Raw genomic sequence first — 26,060 nt, 5'->3', positions numbered from 1 at the left:
ACAAAAATAATAATTAAAACAATTGTGAATCTGATGACTGTAAATTATTGAACTGATGGTTGTTAGCCATGTTTACTGTATGCATTTTTTAACTTCAAAGATCAGAATGTTCAAGATATTAATATCCTTTATGAGAATTACGCTACCTCCACCCCGTATCTACTTCTGTTATCAATGTAATCAGAGCCCCTATGCGAGGTGATATAACCATTTTCCAAGTTCTTAATTACCATGATTAGTTCACAATTTCTTTTTTTATTTTGGTTTTTTTCTCACTGACCCTCATCTGGAGCCATTTCTGTATTTCATGCCACAAATTGTTGGGTTTCATTATAGATAAACCAGTAATTTTCAATATGGCAACACTAGGTAGTCACTTGAAAGCAGGCTTTTTACCATGTTTACTGATATATATTGCAAATTATTAATGTTCAAAAAGGATTAAAAGGTTTAAAAAAAAGAATGAAAAAAAAAGTAAGAAAATTAACTACCCTATTTGTGGATGGATTGAAATAGGAAACACACAGATATATTTCTATTTGGGTACTTGCTATGGTAGTTTAATAGTGCTGTCCCCCTTTTATTATTGCCTCCATGCTTGCCAGCATAATCCTGATATTGATAATACTTCTGTGTTCAGTGATGAATTATTTAAAGGAACATAAATCAAAGATGTACATGAAACTTGTTTTTGTGCTGGAGTGTTTTATGTGGCCAAAAATCTCTTGAGAATAGAAACTGTTTTGTCATGTGTATAACATGACCAGTAATGTGATAAGAATAAAGTGCAACAATTATACACGGCCATTACAAGAGACGTTTGTCTGTAATCAACACGGAGCATTGCATGTTTGGAGCATGTGGAGAAGTATGATTCACTGATACATCAATCATGAAACAGATCATCAATTTCTTGATAAATTCAAGATGATACATTACAAAGTTATTAGTATGCTTGCATATTGTGTCTGTGCACAGTTAATTTAAGTGCATTGCAATATGTTACTTTTTCCATCCCCCAAACCTTTGTTCAGATCAAACTTTTTGATCATCCACCTTCAGCATCTTTCATTTCACTCTGTATCACGACCTCACTATTGTGATATGTATGCCGAAATATAGGGCGAGAAAATAATTCTTATTTTCACTTCAGAGTTGCCCTTTTACCTAATGGTAGAAAAAATGTCCCTTGTCCTTCCTAAATTTTACTCGTCTCTAGACTCAAACCCTGGAATCCACTTAAATTTCTTGTGATTTGTTTTAGTTATATACGTTGAATTAGGTAATAATAATGCATAATAATGACTAAAATCTAGTGAAATGATTATGAAATAGAAGTTCAGAAAGTGGACATTAGATTTCTGGGAAAATTGGTCAAAGAAATATGGTTATTCAATGCTGAAAATATTATAATAAAACAGTTTGAACTTGATGATGAAAACTATCTTGAATAACCACAAAATGTCCAAGGTTGCTACACAAGCAAGTAACATGTTTCTCTCCATACAAAGTAATACAATATTTCATATCCTATCAAGAATGCATTGCTACAGAACATAACATAAAAACTATCACAATCTGCAGCAGCTGTTTGTTGATGAGAAACTATCATTCTGCATTATCAGGGATTTATCTAGGATTCCAAACTAAATGCCCTTGGGAGCCAAATTTTGAAATAACAATATCTTATAAAAAAATGTGATTTTTTCAAAATCGTATGTAGTTTAACACTCTATTCAGTGCTGTAATGTAAAACTAAGCATTAAAGCCCATTCCTCTTCCTTATCTTGTTATATCACCTCTACAACATTACTGCATCTACATTAACATGAATTGGAAATTTTTTAATTCCAGTTTGGGAATTGTCACTGACATAATCATATTTGCCACAGACTTAGAGTCGAATATCAGACTCTGAGCAGGTCTAGATAAATGCCTGATTATGCCAAACCTTTATAGGTCATTCTAAATGAAACTGAATAATGTCAAAAATAAGTAGATATTAACTTTCATGCAAAAAAACTTGTCTACTATCATGATTATAAGTACAAATCGATAATAAATAATCATGTGTCACACACTACAATGAGGCCCTTCTCATATAGACCGTTCATGGTTACACTTTTATAACCTTTACCATGTTTAACATTGACCAGAATTTGTTGGCAGCCCAAAGACGTTAGTGAAAAATCTACTGGTCAGGGTTTTGCACGATGCACAAATGTGCATCCAGTACTCGCAAATGCATCTTCCCGAGGCAAGAGAGTTAACTCAATAACTGACCTTAAAAGTCCAGTTTCCACCCTTGCCGAACTAGGCTGGAATTCCTGGGCTCGATCGTAGCGCCACCAGTGGCTATTACGAGTTATGTCCTTTCTACGCCTCTCCTATTGACCAATTAGATTCAACCTCTCGTATCACTTGCATTTGCTTCAAACAAAACGGTGGCGCCCAGTCAAGACGGTCTGATCGATAATGAAGATCTATATTGTGATAAAACGAGTCTTACAACGCGAAGTGCATCAAATCATGTGAGCACCTTGATTAAAAACATGAAAAGATTTAAAAAATATCTGTTGACAACAAGTTAGCGGTGCACATGCTTTGCAAATCCTGCAGTCGACCGAAATCTGCATGACACTTTACGAACATGGATTTCCATTTCAGTGCGCGATTTTGATTGGACTATGCATAGACTCGTTAGTCCAGCCAAAATGTAACTCCATAATACCAGCCTAGTTCGGCAAGGGTGGAAACTTGACTTTTATTGTCAGTTAACTCACTTGCCTCGGGAAGATGTCACAAATGTAGAGGATCAATGAAGAAAAACAAATATACTGTGTCCCGAGGGATGCACAATAATTGTTCATTGTACCTACAGCGCATCAGGAGCAGTTATCATGGTTATGGGTGTCTGTTATTTCATCCATCAATCATGACTATTGTACACATGACCACTGATTCATTCAGGCTCTCAAGTAATTATGAAAAGGTATGTGGCACTACACCATTTCATTACTTTACAGGATCATTGTATTGCCTGCAAGGACCCTTAAAAATAATCAATTTACACTTTTGTAAGTCAAGGTAAAACCCTGACTGGTCCTGTGTTACAATGACAACTAAATTACATACGGCAGACTAAAAATACATGCTGCATGTCATGCTGCTTAGGTAGCTGATTATGTACAGAATGGTGATAGGTTTCTGTTTCAAATCAATCCAAAATCAACAAGTTCCCCCATTGAAATCACTTCACTTGTTCTGGAAGACAATTTTAGTGTCAAACAATGTTTAATGGTGTGTACAATATATCAGTGCAAGGGAAATTGAATTAACTTGCACCAGGTGCCTGGCCTCATAAATTGACCAAAAGTTGAAACAAAAATGCATAAACTAGTTTAAATAAATAAATCTCACATATCTGATGACTGCATCACAATTTTACATTAAATTAATGATGTTTTGCTGTAAAACCTGAAAGGAACATGAAAATATAATCTTGAAATACCCACAGTATAATGACAAGCCCAAGGAAGCTTGACACTTAACACAAAACACAGGTGGTTCTCAGGTAGTAGTGTTCATGGTGTAGTATGGTACATAAAGCTGAAAGGTATGTCGAAGGGTCCAGCTTCTAGTTGTCCTTGACAAGTATTCGATGAGGGAGTTTCATTGAAATGTATTTATTTGCCTGTCACAATTTCAGCTAAGGGTTACCCTTTTGTATATTTAGGGTAGTTATGAATGTCACATTTTCTGACTTATTTTCCCTTATCAAACTGTAAAACATTTTTCAAATTAACAGCTCCAGTTAACTAACACATCTGACCATGTACCTTTGATTAGATGCTAGAGTTGATTCTGCAATGAAATATATCTTCAGACTATCAAAATCTACTCTTGCTAGAGATGTTGAATTCACACCTTTGGCATCATAGATTTGAAATGCAGTGCTTGAACATGTTGAAAGCTAACAGTAAACCAGGGTTAGAAATTGGCACTAGTCCTGTAGTCCTTGCCAAACTGCCCAATGGTAAAGGTATCATAAAGACTTGTAGAAATGTGCCCTTTTTAAGGGTTTTGCAATACAATATCATCATAAGGACTAGTGGACGAAAACTGTTAGTTTCTAACCCTGTAAACTGTGGAAAAGTACTGGCGGTAATAATGAAACTAAATACCTGTCACAGTTGCTAGTTCGGCTAAGTTAATTGGCATACTATTACTTTAGAGGGCGATGCCGCGACAACCGACGGTGCAGCTTGCATTCCGAGTCATTGCATGGCACTAATGGATTGGAATACGCTTGTCTAATATAACCAGGAAAATACAAAAGAAACTAGAGTTCATTCAATTTCAACTACTGTTGAATAAAAGACCATTTACTTCAAATAATGAAGTTGTATTTTCTCAAATGAGAGTTGTGTCATAATCTCCATCACTTGTCAAAAGTTTCACAGGACCGTCAGCTGTCTCACAGCCTAGCAGACATCTTTTCAGAAACGCTCACAGATGGGGTCCGTATGACGGGACCGATCTGGTACGATTAAGATTATATGTACGTTGAAATAACACGTCAAGGATATTTGGGTTAACAACAACAAATTAAGTCAAATTATTCTTACCCATTTCGTGCAATAGAGCCGGAAACCCTTGCTTTACATTTGATTTTATCCGATCAACCCACGCAGAATATTTATCAACGCAAAGCTATCAAGTAAAGCTGTTGCCAATAATTTTATTTTCGTATAAATAAAAAAGCAATCATTTAACCTAAAAATGTTTTATTATCAAATTAATGATTAAAACGATTATTACTATAGTTCCATGAACTAAATGATTAAATTCAGTAGTTTTTCACCATACGGGATACGAAACTTGACCTACGCATGATATAAGAATAGTGCAACAACTAATTATACTTGCTATACAACGAGATCCGAAACGGTACCGATATAAGTTTTGTTGTTTTCATTATGTATATTTTGTTGATTATCTATTTGTACCAATCAAATGACTACTGTGTCGCCGTGTTAACTGACATAAATCAAGAGCAATCTGGAGAAGGTGTCTCAGACGGAAGAACGTAGTCTTCATGATCTGGTGTACATCTCAAGTGGCTTGTGTAAACGTAAAATTGAGATGTTTTCTTTGTGGAGTTATCTGTTATTGATAGATTGACCCAGGTAATTAAACTTGATTTAACAGAAGATTAAACTTATGTTTTTCTATGTCCAGGTACGGGGTTAAGAGTTGTGCATGTATGACGTCTAACCCAATTCCAAGTTCAGGGACGCAATATAAATACAGCCAACCGTCCCTTTTAACCTACACAAATTTGGACCAATGTGTAAATTGTGTATTTACATAGGTAAGCTAATTCGCCATTTAGCCTATACCCATGTACACTACTTCTTACTTGGATAACAAAGGTTTAAAACTACTGAAACAAATCATTGATATTTTTTATCGTTTCCTGTACAGCCAGCAATAACGCAAACAGATTAATATCTGTTGGGAGTTGACACTCTTTGATGTCGTGCAAACACACCAAACGGTCTAAGGGTTTCGTTTATTCCAATTTGTTTCACCGTTCCTAGCACACTTTCAAGATATTACTTTTTTAAAAATCTTATCATATTTCGATCCCCGGTTTAAACAAACGAGGGCATGAGTGAACCAAAGTTAGAAAAAAGAGAGGCCCGTATAAAGCTACTAATAACAGATGATATTATAACATAATCCACTCATTTAAAAAAACCCGTCTTCAATGTTGTCGTTTGCTATGAGTAGGAATGTGGGTATTATAGAAAAAACCTATTGTATGCAAATTGAATGTGATAGACCATCTGATGGTGTTAGTCACAACAAACATTGGATAGGAGTTGTTAGGATATTAGCATTCTAAAGAAGACGAAATGGCGGCTGCTAGAGATGCATTCGCGATATTCTTCAAGAAAGATAAGGTGCGACTTGCTCCATTTGTGTAAATGTTTATATACATGTATCTTAAACATAGTCTGATCGTAATACATTTCATGACATGTTCTTTAATTGTCGAGAAAATAACAAAAGTAACCGATGTTGTGAAGCATGAATCATCGGGTTTCCTGTAGTAATTTTGACAAGTCTGGTTACCGTGGATGTCACCTAATTTCCCCCAAGATCATTAGCCGTGTGTTAAATTTTCAACAGAAACATTACTTGACATTTTAAAATTGATTTGGAAAGGCGACCTACACAGGCGACCTCGTTGAATATTTCAGCCGTGATCGCCTGACCCCCTACTTTGACATCCTCATGGGACCTATAAATACACACTTCCTCCTTCTAAATCTGAAGTAGCCTCTAAAATTTTGCGATTTTGAATTAGTTCAGTGTACTTTACGGCAAAGTGGCAACAGAATTACCTGTTATGCTTATGGAATTATATCCACTTGAGTTTGATATATAAATTCTCAGTTGTAATTAAAGTGTATAGGCCTATTTAGGCATATCACAGGGGTTAATTTGCCATTTTTAAATATCTACAAAAATGCATATTGCATTTGACAGAACACCACAACGTAATGAAAGGCTTGAATTTATTTGTTTTTTAATGCCACACATGATTTTGTGACAGAAAAGTGTGGGAGGGAACACTGAAAGGATAATGTGGATCATAGTATTTGTTTGTTGTTTAACGCTGCACTCTGCAGTATTCTAGCTATGTGACGATGGTCTGTAAATGATCGAATCTGGACCAGACAATCCCGTGATTGACATTATGATCATCAATCTATGTTATTGGTATACGATGATATGTTTCAACAAAGTCAGCGAGCCTGCGAAACCGATCCTGTTAGTCGCCTCTGAAGACCAATTCTCACACAGATCTTCACAGGGCTGAAAGACTTGAAACCCTGGTGTCTTTGGGATATATACTTTTCGGCCTACCTTATGAATTCAGCACCACAAAAGTTTACAAACACGTCACAATACCCTAAGACATAATTTGTGAAATGTTTTTGCAAAACACTGGCGAAACAATGCCCTTATGATGTCAGCCGAGCAACAGAGTTGCTGGGGTCATGGAATGTGCTTAAGTTCCTCTCAGTGATCTATCAGCTCTACACATTGAATGCCATTGAATAAGCCCAGCGATGCTAAGAGTTTTGAATATTTGGATACTGAATATAGCCTGCAGCGGCGCATTTTATTGCAAGTGCTAGTTTAAAGCACTTTTATTTTCAATATGTTTTACGTTTCGGTTTCAACTTAATTCAAGGGGCTAAAAGGATCATAAATGGGAACTAATATATATGTATTATATTTTTTCAAATCATTAATTTTCTTTATTAAATGCAGGAATGTAGTATTTTAGATATATTATATTGGCGCTGCAGATATCCAAATGTTGCCGGCTGAACATGCTGAACACTATCTATCATGGGACATATTTTGCAAAAAATCAATTAGGATTGTGGTCTCTGGTTTTTGTGTTGTGGCTCTGGCTTAACAGATCATCTATCCTTAGGGTTATTTCATTGTGTTTGGGTAGGTTACCCCCAACTCTATCCTTAGACGTTGGATCCCCTTTACAATCAATCACCCTGTTTACGATCATTAGGGTAAGGTCCCTGTTCAGTGGTACCTGGTTATTGTGGCTGTGGCTCCTGCTTCACTGGTCATCTTTCCTTAGGCTTCAATAATTGTGTTAGGGTAGGTCCCACTAACTCTATCCTTTGCCTTTGGACCCCCTTTACGATCAGTCACCCCTTTACAATCATTAGAGTTAGGTACCTGTTTACCATGTTTACTGGCCATTAGATTCTATGGTAGTGGCGAACATTCTTCGCACAAAACCGTCAAGAAAGCAGGATATGTTTTATTTAAAAATAAGAATTCAAGAATCTTCTTCAAAACTAAATTTTCATGCATAGTGTCACTGAAATTTGTTTGAGGCACCTGGCAGCCTTTTGTTAATCAGAAAACACTGGACCTATGAAGCTGAAACTTCAGTCTTGTTTCTACCACTGATGACACCCCAAGGCCATCAAGCATTTCAAAGAGAATTTATTGAAAAGCATGTTCACATACATTACTCAGCTGATTTTGTTAAAAAAAAGTCTGACATTTGAAAAAACATGACAAGAGTAGACCAAAATCAGGAAATATTGAATAACAAAATTTCCTGTAAACATGGTAAACAGGATAAATATTTGTGAGAGAAGGGAAGATAGGACGCATTGAAACCTCACCACATCTACAGTCTTTTGAGTCCACTAGCCTGAACTTGGCTTTTAGCATCAGTTCTTGTTCATTGTAGTGTTAAAATGGGCTATTGCTTGCTGTTCTTACGAGACCAAACAGAAACTTAACCAAACTAAAGTTGCATACTGCATCTAAGGGCTTGGGTGCCGTTGCAGAAAAGTGATCTTTGCCCTGAGGTGATCGTAACTCACATACGTTAACATAGACCCATGAAGTTCCGGGGTAGAATAGGTCTTCAGCAACCCATGGTTGCCGTAAAAGGCGACTATGCTTGTCGTAAGAGGTGACTAACGGGATCGGTGGTCAGGCTTGCTGACTTGGTTGATGCATGTTATTGATCCCAATTGCGTGGATCGATGCTCAATCACTGGAATGTCTGGTCCAGACTCGATTATTGACAGACCGCCATCATATAGCTGGAATATTGCCAGTTGCTACGTTAAACAACAAACAAACAAACAAACAAACCTTAACATAGATTTACGAAAGTCGTAACGGTAAGGTTATTTTGTACAACGGCACCCTGGTTTTATTTCTATACATATTTGAGTAAAGTTTACGAACCATGTTAACATTTCAGACTTTCCGTCCCCGGAAGAAGTTTGAGCATGGTACGATGAAGTACAACCTCCACAAGCAGGCCAACGCTTCCCTCAACGCCGGCATTGACCTGAAGGAGGTCGTCCGACTCCCTCAGGGGGAAGACATGAATGACTGGATTGCTGTGCATGGTAAGGGACTGAACAGTTGATACGATACATCCAACCGGAGGGAAGAGCATGCGATTTTTATATAATAATTTAAGAAAGAATTGTTTCAGAAAAGATAAGAATATACCCTAAAATGATGTTGTTTGAGGTTTTTGAAAAATTAAGATTTTGTTCATTTGATGTCCTGAGAATTGGTTGTGCCTTGGTTGAATGACGTTCTCAAAGAGTAACCTCCCTTTTCATGCTGATCTTCTTTGGAGTCATGTTACTGAAATTTCTCAACAGACTTGGTATGTTTGGTCACATATTAATTGCACGTAACCAATGCTTGACTTTGTTTTATTTTTCAGTGGTTGACTTCTTCAACAGAATTAACCTTCTGTATGGTACAATATGTGAGCACTGTACTGAACAGACTTGCCCCACGATGTCGGGAGGACCGAAGTAAGTTGACTTATCTTCCTTGATGGAGTATCAATGGGCTCATTATAACCCTGCCTTATATCCCTGTGGACTCTAGTTCTCACTGGCTTGTTGTTTGGTGACTAAAGTCAGTCTTGGCAGTTGGGCATTCTGCTTAGCATTGGTTGCTGTCAGCCTACTCATGAAGCCCTCTTAGCGCTAAGATTGTCGTGAAGGTGTCGGAAGCAACAAAGATGTCAGCGAAGTATATTCTCATTTTTTGAATAAGCATCTGTACAGAGGTCCATGGCAGGTGGATGTCGTGTTAGGCCTGTAGTTTCGAAGTCCTTATGGCCTGCAGTAAATTTACATGTCTATTTATTTGTCACAACTAGCTGCAGTCATTTTTAGTGAGGGCCTGAAGAGTATAGTCAGAGACTGCAGGTCCTCAAGTCTGTGGGTCCGCTATGATGTCAATCACTGGATTGTCTGGTCCAGATTCGATTCTATAGCTGGAATATTGCTGATTGTGGCATTAAACAACAAACATAGCATGTCTGTAGCATGACACTGACCGGCGGTCAAAGTCATTATCAATGGAAAACGGGTGTGCGTTGGTGTGTGTTGGTGTGTGTGAAATAATTCATATATTTTGTATCTCTACGATGAATAAGCTTTTAGAAAATACTACATGTTAGTTTCTGAAAAATATGTACATAAAAATCGCTGTCAAAAACAGAACATTTTGCTCTATTTTTGCACATTTTTCTCCCAATTTGACCGTTTATTATTTTTCTTATGACATTTTTTTCATGTCATTCGATAACTAGTATAATGATCAATAACTGTACTTAATTTTGTTTCATTATTTTCACAAATAACACTTGTAGAGACATTTTTGTGCAACATGCTGAAATCCATGGTCCACTGATAGGCCGTCACGCATACGAGTGACCCCTCTCTCCCGTATCACGTACACGTTACGTCCTCTACTGATTATCTAATGATAATGATAGTGAGCTTGGACCTTCACCTACTGACAAAACCCATGAATTACTTAACGGCAGAACAATCGACAGTACAATCTGTCTACCAAGCAGTGGCCATGTTTGATGATGTGCTACTCATGACAAATCCCAGATGATACACAGCGGTAGGTGCTGTAATCTGCCATCTTGTTTCAGGTACGAGTACTTCTGGAGTGATGGTCTAAACTACAAGAAAGCCACAGCCCTCCCCGCATCTCGGTATATAGCACTTCTCATGGAGTGGATAGAAACACAGATTAATGACGAGAACATATTCCCCGTTTCTGCAGGTAGGTTATGATAGTCTAGTAACATCATATCAGTCCCCGCCTCTCGGTATATTGCACTTCTCATGGAGTGGATAGAAACACAGATTAATGTTAACATATTCCTTGTTCATACACCTATAAAACCTGTTGTAAATACATTGGCCCTAAACTGTTATTCGGTACAGTGTTTCAATCTTGTTCCAGAGACACAGTTTCCCAGGAACTACCTTCAGGTGGTGAAGAAAATCCTCAGTCGCCTCTTCCGAGTCTTTGTCCATGTCTACATCCATCACTTTGACAAACTTGTCGCCATCGGCGCCGTATGTAAACTTTTCTCAGAACATTTTCACCTTTTGTATGTTGTCAGTGTTAGAAACTAGAAGTAATCCAACAGTACTATCTAGTTTCATATGGATAAGATAGCTATACGAGTGGTTATTGCGAGTAGACTTTCATGGTGACTTCTTGTTCCTCTTAGAGGGTCAGTTTATGGAAGCCATTGTTGGAATTCAATAATATTTTTACACATGCAAAATTTATGGACAACAACTTCTTTATTGTTTTTAATGCTGTTTCAGGGCCACTTGTTGCACCATTATCAGGTGAATGTGTGTCTGTTCTCCATTCACTCACCTGATGAAGGGGCATGATGTAGCCCTGAAATGTTGTTGTAAACAATAAAGAAGTTATTATCCTCAAAAGTTTCACGATTTTGACTTGGATGCTATTGCTATGAATATTTCAATCTCATCAAAATCAGATCTTAGTTCTGGCTACCCCGAAACAAAGATCTGAGGACATCGCATTGCAGCTCATGTCAGAATGACCTTCACAAAGTTGAGTCGACATTAGCCAATCATGATCAACTTCCTTGAGCTATACAGCACTAGTTTCTAACCGGCGACTTCCATATTGGATTACTCAGTTCTTGATGCAAAATTTGAAAACTGAACAAAAGAACATTCTGTAATGTCTAATAGATGGCCGAGATTGTATGGCACTACAATAGAAAGTCTGTCTCTTCCATACTAATGTTGGACCCATTGAAGCAAGAGACAGACAACGATTATGACGGTAACTGTCATTCAGAGTTCCCCATGTTAACCTTTTCAAGGTTGCATGATTAGAAATCACATTTCAACAGTCACTATCCCGATCTGGTAAGCGATGCTCTGGTGAAAGGCCGTTATGATGTGACTTGTGTCCTTTAATCTTTGTTTAGTGGTAGCAACAACTAAGATCTGATTTTAATGAGGTTGTGAATACTTGGGAGAGAATGATACACTAAACACTTGGTCCAAGCAATCTGGCCATGTTAAAGTATGGAGTCACCTGTCAACATGGTCCAGTGAAATAGTGTGTCTCTGATACCCCTCTGTCTGTTTCAGGAAGCTCATGTAAACACCTGCTACAAACACTTCTACTACTTTGTCAATGAGTATTCCCTTGTGGATAAGAAGGAACTAGAACCATTGGTAAGATACTTTGGATACTTGCATATATGTTCTGTCCAAGTGCTGCAATTAAATGTGCCAGGATGTGACATAGCTGTGTCCATGTGGTTCATTGTGCTGCAATTTAATCTGTAGAGTTGTGTCCCTTATATGTGCCAGGATCTGATGGTGGTTTTATTCATGAGGAATTACTCTGCACTTGAATCTGTATAGTGAGATGAAACAATGTGTAGACATGTTCATAAGTGCATGTGTATGTGTGAGTATGTCATATGAGCCTTTTCAGAAACTGTAAACTTTGTGACAAGGTTTTATATGCTGATGTTTGTCAGGTAGCACTAACAACTGTCATCCTCTGTATCTCCACGGCTCACACTTCAGTAAACTTACACTAACCCCTGGGCCCACTTGCACAAAGCAATCTTAGCGCTGAGATGATCGTAACTCCTATACTTTAACATTGGCTTAAGATTGTCTTAGCGCTTAGATCGCTTTGTGCAAGTGGGCCTTGGATCCATTCCCATGGTTCTAGCAATCTCAAATTACCTGCCCTTGATTTACATTAAAGCAAGACCTTGAGATACAGAAGATGTTACAACTATTTATTCACTTACTTGTTTTTTCAGAGAGAGATGACGGAGAGGATCTGCCACTAGTGTTGCCAGCCACCGTAACAAGGTGCACATTGCAGCCTTCACCAAGCACTACCAGTGTAGAGATGCAGGGCTATATTTTTGTGTCTGTGAGCGATGGGCTAGTTTGTATGTACAGAACATACTCTGTGAAATCATGGCCTAAGGTGTCCAAATAAAGTCCAGTTTTAGGGTGAACGTTACATGAAGACTTAGTTATATCCAAATAGGCCACCGAAACAAGCAATGTTATGCCCTCATGTGGAGTTAATGCAGTACTTTATCATTGAGAAATGTTAGACTTGTCAGCACATCATATCATCTGAATGTTTCAAAAAGTGTAGAACATTTGTCTGAGAATTTGTACATCGGAAAAAAATAATGAACATTGTTTTTTCAGCTGCTAAGCAGTAATCGTGTCACTATGGACGTATTTGATGAATGTGTTGAAAGTGTCTTGAGATTGTGTACAGTTATTGTGGAATGGTGCTTCCAAAAATTCATAACCAGGAGCAGGGAATTATCCAGGAATTTTAACTTGTGCCATATGTTCCTAAAAAAATGTAAATTAAAACTAAATATTATAATAAGTTCTGATTTCTATGAACTGAAAATCATGGAAAATTAATCAATTGGGAAATGTGTATACCTTTGTGAATTTGTAACCAAAATTAGGAATCCTTTTGAGGGAATATGAGGCGTTGGAAAATCCTAGATAAGTCTCTGTTTGGTGTATAATAGAATCAGTACCCCGTTCATAGTCATTCCAGTGCAAGCATTTCAGATAGTGGACAGATTCTGATCTCAGAAATGTCAGATGTTTTACTGTGATGTGATACCTCTCTATGTGAAGATCTGACAACATCTCCATGGATGATTAAGGCGAACCCTGAGCGAACATTGAATGCCCAATCGAAATGAAGGATGAGTGGGTTCTTGAGCCAATCAGATGTCTGCTTTCGAAAACAATTTGGTTTAATTTTTATTTCAATTCGATTTGGAAATTTTGATATAAACAGAACAATTATTTCTTCGATGGAAACCCTTTTTGTTGAAGATGTCACAGAGTTCAGAAATGACAGTGTATACAATATCCACAGCAACTTTATGGAGCTGCTTTATTTACTTACGTTTTGAACTGATTGTTTTTAATTTGTTTAATTTTGTCAAGATACGAAAGTCACATATTCTGATCTGAATGCCCACTTGAACCCAGAAACATTAAGCTGACACGCCGTGATATAATTGGAATACTGTTAAATGTGGCATTAAACCCAACTCACTGATTAGAGAGTTCAGCCCTCCTATTGAGGGCTATCGGATCTTCATGCAGACAGGTATTTGTATTGGAGTATAAGATCTGATTTTGATTTGATTGGACAGATTGCAGCTTGATAGCTAGCATCCTTAGTGACAAATCACAGCTTTAACAATCACCATCAATTGCCTCAGGACAGGTTGCTTCTGACCTTGTCAACTTCAATATCCACCGACTTGTCTCTTCCGTCAGTAATGTCCGACAGGGAGTTACAACGTTTTGTAAGCATTCATCATTTACAGCTAAACATGCAAATATCATGGCTTATAATGCTCAAAGTTTCATCTGTCATTGTGTGAAGTTAGTGGCATCAAACAATATCAGACTTTATACAGTGATACCTTCTCAGGCAAGTTGTTCTGACTTGTGTGTGTGTTAGCTTGGCCTGATGGATCGGGCGGTCAGGCCTGCTGAGTTGGTGGGTTGTGTGTCATCATACTCCTATGGTGTAGATCATTGCTCACAATATCGATCACTGGATTGTCCATTCTTGACATGTTGAAATGTGGCCTGCTTGGCTGCAAACCTATAGGCCATAAATGACAGTAGAAACATCCCAGGAAACAAAATGAGATGATATAGAGCTTTAACATGTCACATTAAAAGCGATATTCCATTATGTAGAGAAAAATTTCACTCATATGACGTCTGGCCAATAATCGATTCTATTGTGTCACTGGATTTTCTGGTTCTTGATTTTCTCTGGCATTGACATTTAATGTTTATTTTAGAATTTACAGACTGTGGCCAATCAGTATTGTAATGCTCACCATTTTAAACCATATAACAAGAATGATGCAAAATCACTCTCTTGAACCCTGAAAGGAACATCAGAATGGACCCATCTTTACATGCATAACATATTTGTGATATCATTTTAACCCAAACTGTTACTCTTGCCTGAGGAGGTATTTTCTGTGTAAGTTCATTCATTGAGGGTAATTTAACGAAGGAGGAAAATAGACTCTTTCATCTTTTGGTGTTTGATCATGTTGAATGTATGTATAAGAATATACAGTCCGCCCAGCCTGAAATGTAATACACCTATTTGGGGCTGTTTGATGAAGCTCTAGGGCCCTTGACGAGCATTCTCGTTTGTGTATACTTTCACACTGTAGGGTGATTTAAGACAGCTTTAATGAAGGTGTGATAATGTAGACAAGCCTGTTAAAACATTCTTGTCTAGATCAAATTAGGTTGAAAGCTAATATTTCGTACATAAATTTCTTGTATATTTTTCAATTTTGTCTGCAGTAAGATGGATTGATTAAGAATCGTGAGGGGTTTGTATCTTGTCTATATTATCACACCTATCAAGTACTATTTCCACATATAGTGGTGAAATCTCATTCATGCAAATCCACTATCATCCTCACCACACAGGGGATATTGCATTTTGGTCATCTACTTACTAACCCTGGATTCCCTTCTAACATTTCTAAACCAATTTTTGCAGCCAGTGTCAGTTTACCAATGTATAAGCAGCATCACTGCATATGAGAAAGTAGTTTTTCTTGGTTAAAGATCAAATCACTATAATTACTATTTAGACTGAAAATCAGTCTTCATTTTAACTTAAAAGAAACAGTTTCTTGTATTTTGTAAGTCCAAGATCAGAAATGAGTTTGCGTAAGCTGTTTAACTGTGTGATGATCAGAGTGCAATGGCCTGAAGGATGTTATCCTGTTTTGCAAGTACTATTCATCCCTTTCGCGTTATCACTTCACAGAGAGTGTGATTGCTTGCGACTGTATTCAAAACTGAGACAAGGCCTCAGCCACACTGAATGCAAGATAGAGTTGGATTTTGAAAGCTACAGATCCCACCAGCTCAAAACCTGTTAGTTTTGCCATTCAATAAAGATTTTATCTATTTAAGTATCTAACAATGCCGTAATGCAGGTGGATACTGTCAGTGCAAGGGAGATAACTTGTGTATGAATAAAGAAAATGAAAGTAGAAATTGCCAGTTAAGATTTACATAAACAGTTACATCTTCCATAGTTAAAGATGTTTTAACAGTTAATTTTATTTGTTTTGAAAAAAACCCAGATGACCTCTCATCAGTAAAAGATAAGCGATCTGAGCTAAGTTTCAGTTTTTGTCGGACTCCCACAACATTAAGAGTGGTGGAGCTTGTGCTTATCACTGTCGCTGGACTGGCTCAGAACGATCTTTCTCCAAATTTTCATTTAAGATGTGTTTTGACCCTGAGTACTACCAGCTTGAGACGTAATTATCAAGTGTTATTTTGTGAACTTACTTTTCAAACAGTGAAATAATTGAACTTTATTGTTATCTGTGAAGCATTGTGTTGTGGCCTTGTCTGAGTCTGAGAGCATCATGTTGCTGCCTCACATCTGTGACCAATCACTGTGTTACCTTGCCTAGTCATATGAACAGTCGCATCATTACATGGCTGTTGCGTGGTGTAAATATTGTGTAGTTACCCTGTTCGTTTCAATGTCATAATCAAACATTTGTCATTCGCATTGGAATCTCAGATCTCGCATGTGAACAAGGAACTTTGTCTGCAGACTGAGTTTGGGGTCCTGTGTTTTCAAATGAAGCCACTTCTAAGGATTAGGATGATACTGTTGAACCTTCGTAAACCAGAAACCTGCTATTATGGACAGTCAGTTGGGTCCTTGTGTCAAGAATCCTAGTTCTGTTTGTCTCAGAAGCACAGTACTTAATTTGGTCCTGATGGATTTAAACTGTCTGGACATCGTGTGGATTCTGGGTAAGAATATAGGCCCACAGCAACCTATGCTGGTCGTAAGAGGTGAGTAACTGGATCGGGTGGACTCAGTGACTGGTTGATTGTATGTCATTGTATCCCAATTGATGCTCATGATGTCAATCACTCAAGATGGTCCAGATTTGATTATTTACAAAACACTGTCATATAGCTGGAATATTGCTGAGTGGGGCGTTAAACAACAACAAACTGTCTGGATTAACACAGTTCTGGTTTATTTGAATTTCTTACAACAGCACTGTCATACCTTCATGAAATGGGGCCAACGTTTAAATCTGCAACAACTTATAACATAAAAGAACACAACTTATTTTATGGGGTTATGGAAAATAAGGGTTTGTTCAGGATTTTGAAAGAGAGCTTCATTTAAAAATTCCAGAACTCACAACATCAGTCCTTGATCAGTCCGTGTTATATTAAATGATGAAATATGGATCTGCTGGTGCTATAGGAGTAAGTAGATTAAGCTTATCTTTTCACTAATTTTGGGAAATGATTGTCACTCACCAGATATGGGATGCGTATTTGCGATGTGAAATTTGATTGTAATCATCGGTACATATTTGAATTGTGACGATGAAGTTGTACTCTCTTCCAGGATTATCACACATGAATCCAACAAAGGCTATTTTTGTAGCACTCGGTGCCGTTCCACAAAGTGATCATAGCACTTAGTGACTGATAACTTTAACTGACTTTAACATAGACTTATGACAGTTGTTTTGCTGCGATCACCTTGAGGAAGGGGGCCCTGGTCTTATTTCCTGACTCTACATTTGGATGTCCTTAACAATTGATCAAGCATTTCTTACGCTAATGCTTTGGATACGCTACAATGTTTACTATTTTCTAAGCTATATACATGATGTGTATTGTTGCCCAGTCTTATAGCTGACATAAATGTTGAGTCTTTCATAATTCCATCAGTAATAATTTTCACTGTCAGCACAGTGTTGTATTTGGTGCACATGCACTTTTGTAACGTCCTTGAATATCGGGTCAACTTGTGTCCATGTTGTTCCTATATGTACTCTGTCCATTTGACAACGTATCCTCTGTTAAGATTATAAAGACTTTGTTCTCTTGAACGAACTGGTGCATTGGCCCAGTGGTCAAACAAATGCAGTTCTTTTGTGCAGAGTTGTGTCCCTTAGCTGTGCCATGATGCACTGGTTGTGAGTTCGAATCTCAGATCATCCAGGTTTCTTCTGTCACTCACTTTGCTCACAGGGTGATGGGATAGCCAAGTTGTTAATGCGTTCACTCATTGCACCGTAGTCCGGGGTTCGATTCCCAAAATGGGTATAATGTGTGAAGGCAATATCTGGTGTCCCCTGCTGTGATAATGCTAGAATAGTATTAGTGGTGTAAAACCATCCTTCAGATTCACTCAAAATTTGGTGTCCTTGACCAGTCGTGTCCGAGGGACTTCATTATCTGGATAATTTGAATTGTGTGGATGGTCCAACTAGTTGTCAGGGGTTACGGGTGGCCCAGTCGTCTAAGGCGCAGCGATTCGCTGTGCAGAGCTGCATCCCTTGGGCACGCAAGAAATCTATGATTGTGGGTTCGAATCCCGGTTCGCCCCGATTATGTTACTAGGTTTGTCAGCACCATACCCATGCTCATGGATTTCACCAAAGTGGTAAACGTCAGAGACCTACATCAGGCTTTCCTGCCACATTAAGCTGACATGCCGCGATATAACTGGAATACTGTTAAAAGCGGTGTTGAACCCAACTCACTCACTCACTCACTCACCCCAACTAGTTGTCTCCCCTGCCATACAGTCAGGTTAGGATACAGAGAGGAACAGCAGGGACATGGTTTAACCTGGGTATTTGATGGGGATAACATTCTTGTCGATGTAGTGATTTGAGTGATACAGTATGCTTATATATTGTTTCTTTGTTAATAACTATATATGTATGTTCGCTCACATCAACCACTCTGGGCTCTTAGGATAGTCCTGAACATGTAGGTTGATGGTATTAAGAATCATTTGAAAAATATAGAAGTTGGAATGGATTATGCATTGTTATCTCAAGGGAGGGAGAAATATGGACGTTTCTTATTTTCTTTTGTCTCATAGAAATTAATTTCATAATTGAATTAAAGAGTGTGATTTTTGACGACCACTGCCCAAAATATTCACTTTATGTAATACAAATATTGTGATTGATTATTCTTACCAATATGAGATCTGTGACTCATTGAGGGCCCATATTTGTTGCTTGGAGTTGAATGTTTTGTTAAGGTATTGAGAAATACTTGTTTCTAGATTGTTGTAGCTGTTTGCCTGTGCATAATCTACCGCTGTTTCCGTACGTGACAATTCAATCATATTTCAAGCTTACACTTTCAGACAAATTTTCCTGAAATTAAAACACCTAAATTAAATTCTGAAATATTTGCCTTTGAACTATTTTCTCGAAATCTTTTGTTTGTTGAATATGAAAACAGTATTTTTTCCCTATTGTGTGATATTCAAAAGTGTTTTGTTAATATAAGAAATTAATAATGTAAGTTAAGTTGTTAATAATGTTCCCGTTGTATTGGTAAATTCATGGTAATAAGGTCATTTTCATTGTGTTTCACAGGATAATTGAACCGAATGAAAGGTTAAATCTGATAATTTCATTTAATCTTTTTCTAATCTTTATATGTTCTTGACTAAGAAAATGATGTAACTTTTAAAAATATCTTTTTGAATGTGACGCAAGGTTTCCAAGCAGGATTGTTATCTGACAGTGTAAGCTTCCTCCCCCATGTTGAAATGTATATATACTCTTCTTGTGATGGGTAATGGTCATAGGATGATTTTCTTAAATCATAGAATTTCAGTTTATTTCTCTGTCATGCCGGTTTGATCCATTGTACATATATTCCTGTGCCTGTCTTTTAAACCATTTTGTACATTGTAGTTCACTGACTGGACAATTTTATGAAGCAATATTGTGAGATTTTAGAAAGTCCCGCCTAACAGGGTCATGTCAGATGAAGTGTGTCTTGTTTCATCGGTATTTATAGGGCCATGATAGTGACAATATGTTAATTTAGTTATCCTTAACAATCAAGCTCAGTTTACAGAAATTCTTGACATTTTTGTTTCTATACTCAACTTTGCCATGTAGCATTCCATTAACGTTAAAGGTTCATGTTTATAGTGTGGCTAGATTGAGTCTATAATGTACAGCGAGATTCCAGATTAACAAATAACACCAAATCACGAGGAACCAAATGTTTCGAATCAAGTCTGTCAAGGAATGGAACACATATGCCCCAATTGCCTAAGGTGCTGCAATTTGGGCAGAGTTGTGTCCCCTAGTTGCACCAGAAACCTATGATCATAGTACGGATCCTGGTTCACCCTGATTATGTTTCTAGGTTTATCAGCACCCTCCCTGTGCTGATGGGTTGCACCAATGCAGTGTCCAAAATAACTGCCTGCCCGCCTGCCCCTGGGGTGGTAACTTTTCTGTTGTGTTGCATTATGATTTTTTAAAGACTACTTACGTATTCCGTTTTATTATAACTCCTTAGAGATTCTCAAGTAATTGTTTGCATTATTTCAGCTGAATCAAGATGTGATTTTTTTCTTATTGTTTTGGGGATTTTTCAATATTTATAATGTCTGAATGTTGGCAGGTAACTTTGAAGACGGGCAGGCAACACTTTTTGGTCACCTACCTGACTGTCTTGTTTGGTTATACAATTATTTCAAACACTGTACCAGTGTGGTAAACATGTTAGTCCTGAATCATATGTGGCTTTCCTTCCACGTCAGGGTGACATGCCGTGATTAAACTGAAGTGCCGGTACTGTTCAGCCACTTTATGACATTGATCATGCCCTCACTATGGGCTTGAACCTGCGATGTTTCTGTTAATCTTTAGTTTTAGCAGTGCTGTGATGTCTTTGCTCATGAAACTATTTCTGTATATCCTGAAGTCCCTAACCTGTGTTTCGTTCTCTGAAGGGTTTATCACAAAATGATGCTTATTCTTCTCTCACAGAATCGTGAAACTGTCAAAGAAAACCATAGTTTGATTACATCATTTGGTTCAAGGACTCCATCAGTTTGATAGTTGGCAGAATAGTCAGTTTTGAGGAGATGCGTTTATCCCTGGAAAATATAATTGTGTTTTGACGTGATGAAAAATGCTCAATTGTCCTTCAGATGCTTACAACAAGAAATACTGTGTATTACAGATGTTTGGTGAAAGTGATCCTTCTAAGACCTTTGTAGTTTTTTGGCTAAATCTTTTGAATTTGAAATTATGGTTGATTAATGATAATATTATTTTTGCTAATTAATTCTGTGAATTCTGTCATGAGAATCTGGTCTAGATAACTTGAAGTTATTTTTTTGTATGATATTTTTGTTATTTGTGTATTGATTACCGTACAGTAAGTATTCACAAACACTGTTACGTTTACTTCTTTATGCCAAGTAGGATTACTCGTATTGAGATGTCCAACACAAGTTCCCCTTGTATAGGGGGTGCTGTTTTTGTGCTTGTGATGCTGTAAGCTCCAAGAGGGAATGCTGAGTATTGCAGAAAGGCTGTTTGTGTATTTTGAAATTACAAGCACCTTGTCTAGTGGGAGGCACTTTTTTGATGGCAGTAGGAAAAGTCCGAAAAATATTTCCTGTAAAATTACTTTGTGGTCCAGTTAAGTTCCCTTTGTTACAAGAACCAACTGATGAGTATCCAGGCTGTATGTGTGTCATCATGCCCCGGTGGCATGACTTTCTGCTCAAGCCATCAACCACTGGTTGGCATGGCCCAATCTTGATTCTTAAGAGCCCAAGTGTTATGACTAGCGTTTTATTAAATGCAATATAAAGTATTTACACAATCACTCATTCAAAACCCTAAGTCTGTGTATTTTAATGATTAACATAGATTTTATCTGATAGAAGCTGCAAAATCGGCAAGATGCAAGTCTTTTGTTTCTTTGCATAACAAGTGAAGGGCATCAGTGAACTGCCATCAAACGTTCGCCCATGGCAGGTAGTCCCCCCAGGTTCTGAGCATCACAAGCATGAAGATGGTGTCGAGAAGTGTCATCTGGTATGATTCTGCTTGGCTATTGAACCAGCATTGGGCCACTTGTTCACACTGGCCACTCTTTAACACTGTTCACAGTACACCAATGTTTATAATTGAGAAACTCTTTATTTGTTAGTGAACTTCGTGAGCGTCAGTGGCCTCTTTCTGTAGTGAGCTCTGGCATGTTCTATAGACAGTGGACTTGTCTATCACTCTATGTTTCTGTCGTGGCTGAACCTCAGCAAATAAAAACGCTGTCAAATGATAATTTGTTTGTCTTCTTAGAATTGAGAATGAATACGGAATGTTTGAAGAAATTGAACACAAACTTGAGATTGGAAAGAAAAGTTTGCTGTTGTATTAGAATTAGTTGTATTTGTTTACAGGTGAAACATTTTAGTGGAAGTTTAGGTGCTTCCCCTTTACGCATGTCTACCCAAACCGGATGTGATGTCATTAGATCGAGAGTCCTCAGTCCCAAGCGGTACTTTCAAGTCCCACTTCACTAGTCAGTTAGTTTTGCTCATCTGACTGAAACTTAAGTGAGCTCAGGTTGTGGCCTGTTTGTCTTCTCCTCAGAAACCACTGGATCAATGAAGCTGACACTTCATATGCCTGTTTCCACCAATAAATACACCCATATTTGTTCAGGAGGTTCGAATCTGATTTTCAATATGGCTGCCACTAAACCTATTTATGGCCAGTACTTAGCCATTTCTGTTCAAAATGTAATGGACTGCCTCCGTGATTGAGTGGTAGAGTGCCCGCCTGGAGAGTGGAAGGTTGCTGTTCGATCGCCTGGCCGCGTCAAAACAAACAACACACTTGTTACCCTTCCAGGAGATGGCATTCTTCATACACTTGTTCAAACATCTCTTTACACAAAGTAATTATTATTAAAGACCGCCTTCATTGTCTAGTGGATACAGCATCTGCTCAGAGAGCGGAAGGTTTCAACCCCGGCCGCCTAACCAAATTCGGTAAAAGATGGCACTTGTTACCTTGCCTGGCGCTGGCATTAAGGGGCTAAGCTAAAACAAGGACTGGTCGGCTCGGAGTCAGTATACTGTGTCTGTATCCATGTTACACTGCGGCATGGTACCTCAGAGGGCTAGCACTATAAAACCGGCATTACCCCGACTAGTAAAAGCAAGCACACTCACGCACGCACACATATGTCAGTGTAAGGGTAATTATATTGAGCTCAACGTTAAATCCCATTTTAGCTCACATAAGAAAACTCTGATCTGGCAGTCTATACTCATTTCCGCTCCAGGAAATTAAAAGACGAGGGTTCCTTTAATACTTTGGGGTTCTCTTGTAGAACGAGTTTCATTAAACCTTACCCATAACTATTTCAGGGACTTTTACGTGTTAGTCTAAAACGTTACCACACATTACCGTTCCTTGCATGTTGCTTCTAAAATTCATTTTACAGACGAATGCCCGGCCTTTCGGATTGGCAGAGAGCGGTCGATCAAAAAACGTAGAAAAAAACAAAACAAAACGAGAGGTGATGTATCATGAAACTCAACCATTTTCCGAACAAGCGGTACGGCTTGTGGTGTTTTGATGAGAGCGCCTTCTAATTGAAACTCGATACCAAAATTGGATTGCACGAAAATCACATCCTACTCATTTATCCATAGCCACCCAATAACGTATCATCAGGTGCAGGGTGATATTAACTGACCAACAACGGAGCAAGCGTCGTGTTCAGCACAGAACAAAACGAATTATGCAAACAAACATAAAATTGTGCTACCATAAATTTATGAGTGATGCCATTAAAACCTGATGGGAAACTCACAGCCGAATGCAACCGATAACGGTTATTTCAAGATCAATCTCTGAGTGCTGACTTGAGGCATCGGCAGTTGGGTGTATGTATTATTGAAACAAAGCTTTGCTATTTCATTCTTGTCAGTCCCTGTGAGTGTAGTTAATAGCTCGTCAGAAATACGAAATATCCCATTTAAATATTGTTAAACCTGTTAACGATCGCCGCAACGTTTTAATCAACAGAACTGTCTTGTTTGCATAAACTATCTACTTTAGGATGAGATTTTCCACGAAAGTGTCTTGTCAACAAACAGCAAAATTCAAACAATGGGGTCGACGCAGTACTAAAAAATGACGTTATACTAACGTTAATGTGTTTGAATAATGTAAAATAATGTTTTTCGTGTGGTGATTAAGGTTCATGTTTATAGTGTGGCTAGATCGAGTCTATAATGTACAGCGAGATTCCAGATTAACAAATAACACCAAATCACGAGGAACCTAAGTGGTTGTGTTGGAGAAGGACTGATGGTGAGGTTTAAGATTATGTGACCAATATAGCGACGTGCTTGATACCATCCTGCAGTTTAACATGAATACCCCACTCAGACACAGTATACTGACTCCGAGCTGACCAGTCCTTGTTTATATGATCATACACTCACTCACTCATTCACAAGATAGATAAAGCACGGGTGGGCCTAACGCTGTGCAGAGTTGCATCCTTTGGGCGAGCCGGAACCCTTGGATTGTGGGTCCGAATCTCTGTTCGGCCTGATTATGGTTGTAAGTTTGTCATCACTATACAGCGCTCGTCTGAACCTTCTGAGACCTGCATCACTTCTGGTTTTTCTCCCACGTCTGAAGCGAGTGAATTAAAATTTAACGTCGTATCAGCACTATATATCGACGAGAACAAGTTTTAATGGCACGAATCACTTCATGCATATAGATCAAAGACATGCTTTGAGGTTAACTGAGTGAGTGAGTGACAGATTTCAGTGTGGCCTAAGTGCCCTGGCAGGCATATTGAAAATGATAAATTCTATAAATTCAGGTGTCATCATTGGTGGAAACTAACGTGTGAAGTCACTAAAATTTCAGCCTCACTGTTCAAGGGGTTTCTCAGATGAGTGTGAGTGAGTTGGGTTTAACGCCGCTTTTAACAGTATTCCAGTTATATCACGGCGTGTCAGCTTAATGTGGGAGGAAAGCCCGAAGTGACGCAGGTCTCAGACGTTTACCATTTTGGTAAAACTTACGGGTATGGTGCGGAAAAACCTAGAAACATATTCGGGGCGACCCGGGGCTCGAACCCACGATTATAGGTTTCTGGCGGGCCCAAGTGACGCAACTCGAACAGAGAATTGTGCTTCTGCTGATAAAACTGAAATACTGTTCAAAGTGGCGTTAAAGCCAACTCACTCAAGGAACTAACACCAACTACAAATTGTCACTTCTATAGTCGGCAACATGTGATTGAATTAAAAAACACCAGTCTCAGTGTCATGCATACCCAGACGACCCGTGAAGATCTCGGGTAGAATAGGTCTTCAGCCACCCAAGCTTGACCTAAAAGGCGACTATGCTTGTTGTAAGAGCCGACTGGCGGGATCAGGTGGTCAGGCTCGCTGACTTGGTTGATGCATGTCATCGTATCCCAATTGCGTGGATCGATGTTCATGGACTCGATTATTTCCAGACCCCCGTTATATAGCTAGAATATTGCTGAGTGCGGCGTTAAACAACAAACAAACACACATATCCATAGCACTCACGATAAAGAGTAATCACACAATAATGACACCACGCGGAAAAGGTGGCAATCTTGACTTTATAACAGACCTGGGTTATGATCCATAAACCATTCGTAGCGTTACGACCTATCAATAGCTATATAGTTTCTCATAGGCGTACGGGGGGCACGGGTGGCCCAGTCGTCTAGGGCGCCGCGATTCGCTGTGCACACCAGAAACCTATGAATGTGGGTTCGAATCCCGGTTCGCCGAGATTATGTTTCTAGGTTTGTCCGCACCATACCCGTGCGCGTGGTTTTCACCGAAGTGGTAAACGTCTGAGACCTGCATCACTTGGGGCTTTCCTCCCACATTAAGCTGACACGCCGCCATATAACTGGAATGCTGTTAAAAGCGGTGTTAAACCCAACTCACTCACTCACTCATAGGCGTACGAAGGTCGTACGAAGTGCTAAGGACACTTTGTGGACCAGGGCCCTGTTACAATAACCATGCCTTACTACAGATTGTTGTTTCCATGCCTGATCTGATGACATATTTTACTCTTTATTATTGAATATCTCAAGGAAGTCGAATAATACGAACACACCCAAGAAACTCATCTGTTAATACCATGATTAAATCAGCAAGGGTTT

At 38.4% G+C, this 26,060-nt stretch overlaps 2 protein-coding genes across 2 annotated transcripts in view; one reads left to right on the top strand and one right to left on the bottom strand.

The window, feature by feature from the left end:
• LOC139462532 (RUN domain-containing protein 1-like) overlaps positions 1–4,712 on the bottom strand; it is a 42,508-nt gene extending 37,796 nt beyond the window's left edge. Inside the window, exon 1 of the mRNA XM_071244320.1 lies at positions 4,629–4,712. Coding sequence (XP_071100421.1) covers positions 4,629–4,632 — 4 coding nt within the window. The 5' untranslated portion in view covers positions 4,633–4,712. The remainder of the gene's footprint in view (positions 1–4,628) is intronic.
• Positions 4,713–5,896: 1,184 nt separating this feature from the next.
• LOC139462531 (MOB kinase activator 3B-like) lies at positions 5,897–13,903 on the top strand. The gene is made up of 7 exons (XM_071244319.1): positions 5,897–5,969; positions 8,837–8,987; positions 9,317–9,410; positions 10,553–10,686; positions 10,870–10,985; positions 12,054–12,140; positions 12,746–13,903. The coding sequence occupies exons 1-7, from the start codon at positions 5,922–5,924 to the stop codon at positions 12,773–12,775; spliced, it is 660 nt and encodes a 219-aa protein (XP_071100420.1). The 5' UTR covers positions 5,897–5,921; the 3' UTR covers positions 12,776–13,903.
• The last annotated feature ends 12,157 nt before the right edge of the window (positions 13,904–26,060 follow it).

This window comes from Haliotis cracherodii, unplaced genomic scaffold (assembly GCF_022045235.1).
Source record: "Haliotis cracherodii isolate W230 unplaced genomic scaffold, xgHalCrac1.p SCAF_15, whole genome shotgun sequence".
NCBI classification, from domain to species: domain Eukaryota; kingdom Metazoa; phylum Mollusca; class Gastropoda; order Lepetellida; family Haliotidae; genus Haliotis; species Haliotis cracherodii.
The sequence above is the reverse complement of the archived record's forward strand: the minus strand, read 5'-3'. Positions and strand labels throughout refer to the sequence as shown.

What these genes read in the sequence shown, in the direction of transcription:
- LOC139462531 (XM_071244319.1), top strand. Translation starts at nt 5,922, where the DNA reads ATGGCGGCTGCTAGAGATGCATTCGCGATATTCTTCAAGAAAGATAAG. An exon ending in CATATTCCCCGTTTCTGCAG is followed by an intron (nt 10,687 to 10,869) that starts GTAGGTTATGAT and finishes ATCTTGTTCCAG; the next exon opens with AGACACAGTTTCCCAGGAAC. An exon ending in AACTTGTCGCCATCGGCGCC is followed by an intron (nt 10,986 to 12,053) that starts GTATGTAAACTT and finishes TGTCTGTTTCAG; the next exon opens with GAAGCTCATGTAAACACCTG.